At 38.9% G+C, this 12267-nt stretch overlaps 1 protein-coding gene across 3 annotated transcripts in view; it reads right to left on the bottom strand.

Annotated features, from left to right (window-relative positions):
* Window positions 1-12267, bottom strand: part of SEMA3F (semaphorin 3F) — a 274062-nt gene that overhangs the window by 71606 nt on the left and 190189 nt on the right. For all 3 annotated transcript variants that reach the window (XM_069206827.1, XM_069206825.1, XM_069206826.1), the window contains 2 exons: window positions 7895-7988; window positions 679-798 (listed from right to left, as the gene is read on the bottom strand). In XM_069206827.1, the coding sequence (XP_069062928.1) occupies window positions 679-798; window positions 7895-7988 (214 nt within the window). The remainder of the gene's footprint in view (window positions 1-678; window positions 799-7894; window positions 7989-12267) is intronic.

Raw genomic sequence — 12267 nt, forward strand, 5'->3', positions numbered from 1 at the left:
TTGGAATGGTCAGTTTCTGTCAAATTTGTGTAAACCTTTATTGGTGAGGAACCTGCCAGGCCCTAACCAGTACTGAAAAAGATAATTATGGCAAAATGCAAAAATATTTTTATTTTGTCTCAGTAAACACACATTGCCATGGTAGTTCCTGGCACTAAAACTAACTACTCTACTTGCGGATGTGCTCCTTGTAGAAGAGAAAAATGCCATTTACACACATGAAGTTAGCCACTGTCTGTATGGGCTAAACAAATGCCCCATGTGCTAGGGGGTGGAATATATGTGACTGACAGAACAATCCAATGGGTGAGGACAGCTGGCTGAAGGCCTCTATAACTAACTATATACTGCTGCTTCCCACTAAACAACTGCAGGAGCTGAACTTGGAGATCAAAAACTTTTACACTACCTACATCTACCAGATAATCCATATTGAATGAATAATTACAACATATATAGGCAGTAAATGATTCCGACTGCCAAAGTACAATTACATTTGACTTGTAGGCGAAGAGAGGGGATAAAGGTACTTTAGAAAATTTTTCACTTGCTGCTTAATCACATTCTGGTTAAATGTTTTGAGCGGATCATTCAATATTTGCAGACCAAAAAACAATATACAGACTGTACGAAAGAGAATACAGTGCTCGGCAGTGGCACCAACCATGCATCTCTTACCATTTAACCAGCGGGAGTTGTACTGATCTGTCCTCATGGCCGTCTGCTTGCCCATTGTGCGGAATATGGCGGCGTCTGTGCCCATGAAATCAATATACACCCCGGCGTACAGCTCCTCGTCTGAGGGTAGATGAGATCAGTAGAAGTTAGGAGACCACAAAGGCAGACCAAAACCAGTAATAGAAAAGGAATCAAAATAAATTATTTTCTGAAGCCTAAATACCAGAATCAGACTAGGAGCTACACTGGTCAGAAACATGGTGAACTGACAGGGCTATTTGATTCCCCTGGGATTTCATGCATATGAGTTTTGAACCACATTATGATGGTGATGCACTGCCGACCTACAGGCAAAATCCCCGATGTACACGTAGTAATAATTGTGAGGTACTGCACACCACCACTTAGGTTCAATGGTCAAGTTTTGTGTGTCGGTTCTGGTCCTGAAAAATGAAATAGAAAAGACGACATTGGGGTGCATTGGAAGAGCTTGGTGTTGAATCCCGTACTTTAATTTTAATGCTTGAATGTCCTGATTGAGGATAATTGCCAAAGCTGTGTGCAGGTTCAATACTGAAATAAGAGGATGCTGCTTCATCTCAAGACCATGGTTGTTGACAGAGCAGTGATAGATTTCAGGAAGAAAACAGCACAAGGTACTTCTACTTGGGAGGGAGATGTATTGACAGAGTTGTATGTGGTCTTTGTGTTAAAACACCAAATGTAAAACCTGGTGAAATCTTTGCCTGCACAGTGCAGCTGCTTCTTGTTAATTAAACTGTCTGGTGTCACATCATGTAAAGTGACACGCTTACCCCTACGGAAGGTACCAGAGATGTCCTGCGCCTACCCCGGCTTTGCCTGGATTAGTGCTAAGTGAGTGCTCTTTGCAGGGTGGTGGGATGGAGTTAAAGGCGTTACAGGAGACAGCTGCAGCTGTTTTAAAGTCCGTGAGCCTCACAATCTCAGCTTCTCCATTGAAAGCTCTGATCTGGGTATAGAGTGCCATTGTTTACAATTTCCCATTCTTGGGTTTCGCCACTTGGAAACTTTAGCTAAACCCTGGCCACCACTTGCTCTCCGCTCCTCCTCCTGCCCCATTAGCACTGTGCTGTGTGGAGCCCTTCCTTCAGAAACTACCACGTAACAAGGGATTTTTGTTACCGCTACACCAGAGTTTACAGATGAAAGGAGCAGCTCTATTGCAAGATACATCCCTAGGTTTAAACAAGGTAGTAGAATCATTTTAGGTAGATCTCATTAAATTTGTATTCATGTTTTACATACACGAAGGATAGCACTGAGGAAAGTAACGCCGGCACACAATTCCCCGTCTTTAACCAGCCCATTTGATAACCAGTGTCCTGCTTCAGACAGCATATCCAGCATTTAGGAGACACAAATCTAACTGTTTCCAAGGCGGGAAATGCTGCTAGAGGAAATTAAGGAGGTGGTTTGGCAGAGCTGCAAGTGACCCACTTTTACAACAGGTCAAGTGCGAGGTCAAAGGCAAGATGGACCAGCAGGGATGTATATGTTTGCCCTACTTGTCACATGCTGGCGAGCTGAAAGTTAGCACTCACTCAAGGGCATGACAACCGGAAGAGGCCCAGTACTAGATAAGCAACAGGTGCCGAAGGTCAGAGTTGAGGATCTTTAGCAGGGCTGTGAGAATATGGTAGCAGCAGGCTTACTATCCTACCTATTACTACCAGTCCGTAATGGAAAAGCTAAGCTATCACAAAAAAAAATGGGTAAGAAGAAAGAATGAGGTAAATTTACTGATCTACACAGAGTTGCAAAATCTGCAACATGGTTGTAAAATTGCAGTACACATGTGGAGTGGTTCACACATTGCAAATTTGCATGGCGTTGCTGCTAAAGACAATGGTTTCATAGAGCTAAATATCAGATGGAATATATCACCAAAAATGCAATATTATAACATTTTTTTACCAATATCATGAAATCAAAATGTTTTGCATGCCTTATTCAGGCACAAATACTGTACTAACACAGGTACCCGAAGGCTCAACCTGCTTGTGCTAGAAGCAGTAAACTCCCTTTCAAAAAGATAAACTTTTTTTTAATATCAGCCCAGCTGGAACTATAAAGTCCCTGCTAAGTAACCTTCCCTTGATGGATGGTGCACTGGAATGCAATGCTGGCACTGGAGAGTGTGCGGGAAGCACCGCCAGTGCCCCAGATTAGCACATGGCATCTCAACTGGCGCTGAAAGGACCCTTCTTTCAACACCGGGCTAATCCGTGTGTAATACGGTCTTGTGAAGCAGCCCTGAAGTATGAGCACAACCGGCTGCCCTCTTGCTCTGCTAAGTGAACACATTTCATGCTCATTTAATTTATTGAAGAAAAATGCTACAGAAGCATCAACGGTGGTATAGGCTACTTCAAGTTAAGCTTATCCTACAGGAGCTGTGCATACTCCTGTGCAGTGCTGTGCAGAATGGTAGTAGGAGAGGGATGAAAGACCTGCCATTAATCTATTCCTTTGCTCCTGGTGTTTTTTCTGCAATTAAGCTGAACTGAAGAGGTGGACTATGGTGGGTAACACTCTAGATTATACAACTGTTCAGATGAAACTAAATCAGGGATTGCTATGCTGGGAATGTTCATGGGAAAGGAAACACTTCAAATGGAAGGTTGAATCAGTTGGTTCTGCCTATTTTATTTTTTTGGTGACCAGTTGTATCTTCCACAGCCCGGGTGCAGAGTTTTCAGAGGAAACGAGAAGTGGGAAGCTATTCATTTTAAATTTGACCACTGTGACCATAAGGAGACTTATCTATTTTTTTGTTTTAAATGTGAGAACGTTTTTTGTAGACTGAAGCAGACAAATTGTTATGTCCATCCTAAATTTTAAGAAAACTTGTTCCAGAAAAAAAATCCCTTTTTTTAAACAGAGAAAACAAGCCAGGGATGTTAGAAGAGCCCTATTCAAAATAATGCTGCAGTTATACAATTTAAAGACTTTTGGAGGCACATTTCCTCATTCAGAAGTCTTCATTCATAAGTGGAAAGTACTTTGAAGCTCACTGTGACTTCTTTAAACAAAATAATATCCTGCTAAACAAAACCTATGGTATATATAACTGAAAATAGTTCCAGTAAAGGCCTAAAATCTGAAGCAGTTGAGCATATCAATGACTTCATTTCAGATTGCTAGTGCACCACATACCCGATCTGTATCAGATTATTAACTCCATTATTCTGGAAAGCTTAACATATACATATATATATATATACACATATATATATATATATATATATATATATATATATATATATATATATATATTTATTTTAATCAAAGACAAGACCGTACGTTTATGATTAACTTTGGTAAGTCCCTGCACAGTGCCTAAAAATTGGTGTTAATATTGTCAGAACATACTTCTAAAGTCAACACTTAAATCTAAATTTTAAACGGTTATGCATCAAAAAACTACATTTATGGAAAAGTCCTAAGCAAGAATTGTACAACTCGGAAAAAAACAAGCTTTACACACAATATCTCTGGCAAAACAAAAAGATAATTATTTAAAAAACAATAACAAAAACAGCAAAACCTTGTAAAACAATAAAATAATTGGGGGAACTGAAATACAATTTCAAAAGTAAAACACTATTCATTTGCTAAATTATAAAGCAGCATATTTCTAAATACACAATCAAAATACCTGGGAACCATAGTTCTGAAATTCACAAATTAGGACAACAGTAGTGAGATTAAAGGAGTTAGGTTTACAAATCCAAATAAGAATACAGGCACAATGTATGGAATACCAGCAAAAATATGTTGAAGACTAAAAAACAAATATTTCAAAAGTCTAAAATTTTACTTTTTGACACCGAAGTGAAATCTTTGAAAAGCAAAAAGATAAACATTTGGAAAACCAAGATATTTGACTACAACCAACCAGAAAACAAAAAATTAACACAAAGTAAAATTTAAAGCTACATTTGACTAGCTTAAGAACAAACATTGATAAAAATCACTGCAAGACTACTGCCAGTATGAATAGAGGAACCCTGTGGGGTACAACATGTAAAATTTTAAAAAGGAAAACAGTGCAAAACTATAAAGGAACAGCTTTCAAGCTAAATTGAAAACTATTCTAAAACCGAAACTCTCATAAACCTAAAACAAACTTGCAAAACTAAAAAGCAAACTAAAAATACAAATTAATTTTACTACAAAGCAAACCCTTCACAAACCCAATGTGTGTGCGCTTTGCAAACTTTAAATAAAAAAAAAAACACAGCCAAAGCAAAGCCCTTAGAAAAGTTTTAAATGAATACATACATGTTGCAACCAAAAAAAACCATTTATGATACTTAAATGAAAGCTTTTGTAAAATTTAAATACAAATTTCTACAGAGCTAAAATAATGTCTGTAATTAAAATAACTACATTTTCAAACTGTAACCCACATCTATTCAAAGATACTGAAAGGTTTAAAAGAAAAAAAGAAAATACTATGCAATCCAAAATTCAAAACTAATTAGGTAAATATTTACAAAACTAAGTAGCTTTCTGCAATTTTAACCCATTGACAGCTAGCGGCACTGTACGCTCCTGTATCAGACTCTTTTTCCAATTGATAGAGGGATACTTATTGTGACATCTGTAAACTATGCTCATGGCATAGGTATACTCAAAGTCGTACTGGTATTTATTATGTATGTGTGTGTATAAATATATCTATCTATATATATCTATATCTATATATATATATATATAAAAAAACTCAAGTGGTTAAAGTCTTGATCTTTACTAAATTAAAAATGAAGCCACATAAAATGTAGATGACCACTGATAATTAACGTTTAATCATTTTGTTAAATAGAAACAAACTATTAGTGAAAAAAAAAAAATCCATCACATACATTGAATCTTTATAAGCCACCAACTTTGGGGAGCGAGGTAATAAAAATTAACATTTGTACAACAAGCCTTTCTAGATGATGCTTTGAAGATGTTGTACATGGTTTAAAAAAAAAAAAAGTTCTACACTTTCAGTGAAATCGTATTTAATAAAACTGTTAAATTAGATTAAGGTGTTTGACATCAGTCTATGAGCAAAGCAGTTATGTGAATCTAATAAAAAAAAACTCTGGTAAAGCAGTATATTGAAGTATCTACTAAAGCAACACATTAAAAACAACCCAATATGAAACAAACATACCAAAGTTTCTGTTGGGAAGCAAACAATAAAAACATTCCATTGTCAACCGTCAAGTCAAACAAAATCTTTTGGGGATCTATGCCTGGAAACGATCTTGTGACTATGAGTAAAAAAAGAAGAAAAAAAAAAATCTGTACAGGTAGGTGAAGTTGCAAATGTTTTTTTCCCCCTCAACTTCATGGGTATTGGTTTCTCATGTGTGCAGTCTTTGTAAACTTGAAAACGTTTACAAAGTTGTAAACAAACAAATAATGGGAGAAAAAGTTGGAGGTCTGTGAAAGAATATTTAGTGAAATTTAGAAATGCCTTGCCAATATGTATTTTCCATGGACTACACAGAATTCGGGAGTACCATGCCTGGAATTCATTATAGTTCCATCAGGCGCTTTTATATTGCTTACTGATGAGGATCCCTAAAAGAAAACTTTAAGCCAGTATATTCTAATGGCACAGCTCACCAGAAAGTGTGTATTAACAGTTCATTGCAATGCACAAAATATGTAAATTAATATGCTCTGCCCTAAGGAAGGGACAAATTATTGAAGGTGTCACAAAGCATGCGCTGCCAAAGCATTTTGTAAAGCTCACAAAACGGTAACATTTTGCTACAACTAGGAAGCAAAGTAAAACTTTAAATTTTTCTATTATGAAATGAGGCAAAGTTCATAACAAAGCTAGTTTTTTAATATAAAATGACACTATAGTAGACTTGGAGAATCAAACCCTAGAGACCAAATCTCTGCAAGGCGTATTCTGAAGCTTTATCCTGATTTGGGTATTTAAATGTTCTTTTATGGTGGATCAAACCCTAACCAATGATTGTTTTGCACAGGAATAAAACTGTTTACTTGCTTTTACTGGTTGCCTGCAAAATTCCCATATTTGGAATATTTTCTATACCATCATCCAGTACTATGGCACACAGGCAACACCTATATCCAGTATATAACGACTCCTAAACCCATCAGGATCCTCTCTCTTTACAAGACTTCCCTAGAACCGTGCACAGTGTACTAGAATATGATAACATTGGTGGACTGAAACCACAAGTCTTTTAAGGAGCATTCTGAAATGCTCATTCATTTGATTTATTACTAGGTAGTAACAAGGAGTATATACATGATGCTTGTGCGTGTTTGAGTGGACTGGACTTAGCCTGGCCTCCATCATTCAACCCAACAAATATCTCCCTGTTGATGATGTGCTGTGGCTTAGAGAGCCCTCACCATACTGATTTTTGCATACAAGAGACATTAGGACAGAAGAAGGGCACGTACCACAGCAATTTAAAAGACCCATTGAGTCAAAATACACTTTAGTTAAAAGTTTCCACATTCACATCTTCCCCAAGTTCTGAAATGTAGAGAATAAATCCAAAGGACGCTGAAAATTCTCATCATTGTGAGACATCCATTACTGGCTGTATTCGTGTAGCTGGAATACTCCGAAACAGTGAAATGAGAACTTAAATCCTTGTTGAAGCAGTCCAAAAAGAAATCCTCTAGTCCAGTATAAGTACGAAAAAAAATAGGGGAAAATACCCACTTTATTCCGCTAATGCACCCAGCAAGGTAAGAAACACTCAAATCACAGATCCAAAGCTCTAGCTAAAGCGGCCCTCAAACACAAATCCCCCAACACAACCATCGCTTAAGAAAACACACCATAAATGCACATGTGCATGACTTAGACTGCTTGCGTTTAAGTTACATGACGAGCTTGTGACAATTTATGAAATAAATGAGGTCCACTGAAAACTGCATGGGGAATGAAATCTAGTGTTTGCCCCACAATTTCTCTTGATTGGGATGAAGCAGAAAAACATTTAACATTTCCTGAATGGGGTTATCGAGACAAAGGAGGTCTCTAGAATGAATGTCATCTGAACTATGATATAGGCTTGATCACAGTCTTTAAAGATCTTCTCCATGCTCATTCAGGACATTAGGCCAAGTACATGGCCAGAATCGGAAAATCTGAAAAAAAGGTTATGGTGTTAACACTTACGGATGAGAGCTGACACACTGTCCAGTTTAGGGTCATAAGAGCATTTTCCTTTGCCAGATTCCAGCCGATCTGGCTCCAAGTAGAATATATATTCCTGTAGTGGGAGGAAAAACAGATGCATGGCATGAGCAAGAATCAATTTCAATTTGAGTCACTAACGTACCCAGAAATAGGAGTTGCTCCAGGCCTACAAGCGCATTGCCACAAGCCTGTTAGTTTCTCCATTCACTGTTCACAGGATTAAGCCCTCAAACCCGATAGAAAGGCAAGATGGTTCTGAAATGCAAAATAGAGGCTAGACCCATCTTCGGCAACCCCAAAATGTGATGGTCTTGGAGTCTGTCTGCCAACACTGTGGAACAAGACGTTAGGGTACTGTCATGTTACAAAATGCCTTAGCAAAGGAAAATAAAAGTTCGGCTACTCTGTAACTCATTAGGCAGAGAAGGCAGTGTTGCACTTTTAAAGGCTAAACATGTTTTTACTTCAGAAAACAGAAACTACCATGTAATCTAAAATCATTTTTAGGTTGCAATTTTTAAATGGCCGCTCCAGTTTAAAGTAACCATTAGGTAGAGCAACTACTCATTTATAGCTTAGCTTTTGAAAGTAATGCGTCATAATTTCGTTCACTATCCAGGATTTTCTTTAATTTCAGCTCGCCAAACTAAATCCTTTTGTCACCTGGAAAAGACATTCCAAACCTCTTGGAAAGGTGGTAGAAGTGGTGCAGAATCTGAAAAGTATAAGTTCACCTCTGGCTGTAGCACACACACTTGTTCAGTTCGAATCTCTCCAAGGGAACAAAGTACTCCGGGAAAGGGAAACGAAGAAGAATATTTCTGCACTGTTGAGGGCAAAAATGCCACCTTCCATGGGAGTGTTCACATGAGATTTCATGCTTAAATCACATGAAGCATAACTTCTATGCTTTAAATAAATAATAAAAACGAATATTATTGCCACTAAAAGTGGGAATTGCTGGTAATATCTAAAAGGAAGTTAGCTGGCTTGGTCTGAGGAGAATGAGCTGCGTTTTTGAGTATTTCAGGGGAAGGAGGTTTAAAAGACAATGTTGGAGGAGCTACAACTGATACTTTTGTCTTGGAGGAGCAGGTCTGCTCCTTGTTAGTTGATTACGCCAGACATGATCCACCTCTCACAAAAGCATAATCCTCTGGCCCATTCACATTCCTATCAACACTCTCGCTTGCTTTATGTAGGTTTGCCAAGCCTGATGTCAGTGTCAGCACAGTTATCTCAGACACCATGTACTGCATTGCTAAATATTATTATCCAGTGATGTGTAATGTAGACAGTCTGCTAATGTGTACAATTCCACCAAGGTGCAGTATGGCATTTGTCGTGCTCTTCATCTGTCTGTCTTCTTAAACAAGTTGGATCACGTCGCAGGATGATCAACTGCAGTGATCCATCTATTTTAAGAGAATGACCATGTTGAAGTCTACCCAATGAAACCAGAGGGTCATGGGACAGGGATCAAGGTCCGGTTTCACTCACAGCATGTAGTGACAGCTGAGTAAAGAAACTGGTCACACTGAAAGATGACTGTAGGAAACCTAGCCTTGATCGATGAGAAAACTCTGGACAAACTCAGTAACTGAACCACTGCTCATTTCACAAACTACGGAGCTGAGGTGACTAAAGTGCCATTCGCTCTGCTTAATAAGTAAGGTAGGAGTGCAAGAACAGCAAGTCATTTAAGAGCCTCCTCACATCATGTAGAAGTGTAACTTCTGGTGAGTGGTTATAACTTCCCTATTATGATAGCGTGTACAGATAATAAAACTCTAGGGCCAGGTATGGTTCTTACGGTACTCCTCAATTACTCTTCATGCCCAACGTACCTAACTTTTCTTTCCTATACATTTTATTATGCAGTCCTGGTTTTATTTTCAGTGGATGCATCTGTATCAAGACAGGATCAGGGAAAAGCGAAGCAGAACTTTTTGCCTACTACTTTTAAAAGCAACTACGACAGCCTTTTAATACTACTCCTTTGACCAGGAGAGAGACAGCACTGCTGAACTGTCACATATGGTGGGAGGGGGCGGGGGGTGGGGGGGTGAAGGGGTGAACAGCCCACCCCACTGCCAATAACTAGCTTCCCAGGGATAGGTTTGGATACTGCCCTGTTTGGATGTAGGCTTGGATATTGTCCTGTAATTAAAGGTATTTAATAACTATATGCTAGGATTCTCTTAGGTTATGTTGGCTTGCTAATAGGAGGATAACAAGGCTCTCCACAACCAATAGACATCTTTAAGTAACTTTTTGCCCTTCTGAATTGAGGTTACCTTCTCACTGATAATCCTTTACTTTTAATCTAAGATGCAATGACACTTGCTTTATTTTGATTTCTTGACTGTGCATCTGACCATGTGTTTACATGGTGACTTAGGGCATTTTCTGAGTTTGGCGGATGGGTTTCTCCATCACAGATGTGGCGGAATACCCCGTCCGCCATACTACAGGTGATTATATTCAATTAACCTGGTCCACCAAACTCTAAATCAGGCCATTAGTAGTTATAGGTAGAAAATGCCCTTCTAAATAGGCCTCCAAGGACCGAAGGATAGGTGACCCCTCTCAGGTATTGAACAAGGGGAATACATAAGAAAATAAGAAAAAACAACAATTGGAATTAGAAGGTTGGGTGGGGATGTGGCTGGATGTTTACAGCAATTAACAAAATGCCTCCATCACACTCTTCCCAGACCATCAATATCGTTGAACAGTCGCCCGAGCAGGTTACTCTTCATCATGATCTTCGCTTGAAATATTCTTGAAGTCATGTACCGTCCAAGCTAAATGTTTTTCAGAGTAGGGGTTGTCAATCAAGAAACAGGTTATTTTGGGGGCTCACCTAATGCCAACTTTCAAGACAATGAAGACAGATTTAATTGGGGTCAAAGATGGACCTCTAACACTCACATTATGTGTTTCTTAAATCTGTGGCTTTGAAGCAGAAGAAGGCCACAATATAAGGGAAAAAGCCAAAATATAATGTTCAGTGCAGGCAAACAAGAAACCAACGTGAGTCGGTCTTGTGAAGAGCTGGCCTTGGGTGCAGACAGTCAATACTGCACCAGGAAAATTTTCTGGAGAAAAAGAGGCAGAGAGTCAAGATGACAGATTGTGAATTGTATGGGAGAGAAGCAGGGGTGGCTCCTCAGCAACAGCTAAGGAGTTTCGCCTCACTGGCTACAAGCCAGCAGCTGAAGAAAAAAAAATATATATATATTTTATCATTATTTTATGCATGTGCAGGAAGGGGTGGGGCTGGGCCATGGGAGGGGGAGGAGGAGTGGAGTGCACTGAAGTGCGCCTGTCAGATTGGCAGGCCCGTCTTAGGCTGGCCAAACTGACGTGTGTAAATAGGTTTCTCCAACCCGGCTGTGTTGCCCTCCCGGGTTGAAGAAACAGCACAGACTCCAATGCATTGTGTAAGCGGCAGACCAAGCGCTCAGACAGATCCTGGCGTTGCTCTCATGCTAGGTATAGCATGAGTGCAACACCTGGATTGCATAAGGGAGCCTGTGCTGTTGGGACTGCTGGGACACCATCACCATCGGGAGGAGTGAGGTGGCTGGCAGTGGCAGGACAGGTACATTTTATTTGTTTCGTTTAATTTTACAGTTACAGTTTCCCCTTGAGATTTGAGTCAGCCGCCACTGGAGAGATCATCGCAAGTGGATCCATTGTTTAACTTCAGTCAGTGTTTAATTCCTACCAATTCTTTGTCACCTTCAAGATTACAGAAATTGTTATTTGCATTCATCCACTGCAATTAATTTAACGATTACTGTTTCCTGAATTATTCCTTTATGTTTCCGCCGTGGCAGTTCACAATTCTGTTTGGTCATTAATATGTACCTATTTTTTCCAAGTCTGTTATTAAAATAGCACATGAAATCATTTAATTTTTCTACTGACTTGAACTCATCACACTCCTTTAAAAATATGATTTCACAGAAAATTGAAATAGACTTTCAGAAAAAAAGTAATGAATAATTCATTTAATTGTACTTGTCACCGATATTTAATGAGTTCTGGGTTCACTAATCCAAAATAGCTACTTGCCCCCTCCTTGCTCATACTCCTTTGTGTGTTCACACTACAACTTTGTGCATGATTCATTCAAGCAAGACACACATACTCGTCTGTAAGCATCTGTCAAAAAAACTAGAATTTAAATGCTTATCTCTCAGCCCATTCCATTCTATCCCTTTTCCTTCCGCCCAAATGACCCTTGTCCAACCAGTCACAATGCTTCCTGTCCTGCCATATCTATTCCTTTCAAATTGTTCCCTTCAGCTCAAACAAACTCTGTTCAAGTACTTCCCTGACAG

Source organism: Pleurodeles waltl, chromosome 9 (assembly GCF_031143425.1).
Source record: "Pleurodeles waltl isolate 20211129_DDA chromosome 9, aPleWal1.hap1.20221129, whole genome shotgun sequence".
Taxonomy (NCBI): Eukaryota; Metazoa; Chordata; class Amphibia; order Caudata; family Salamandridae; genus Pleurodeles; species Pleurodeles waltl.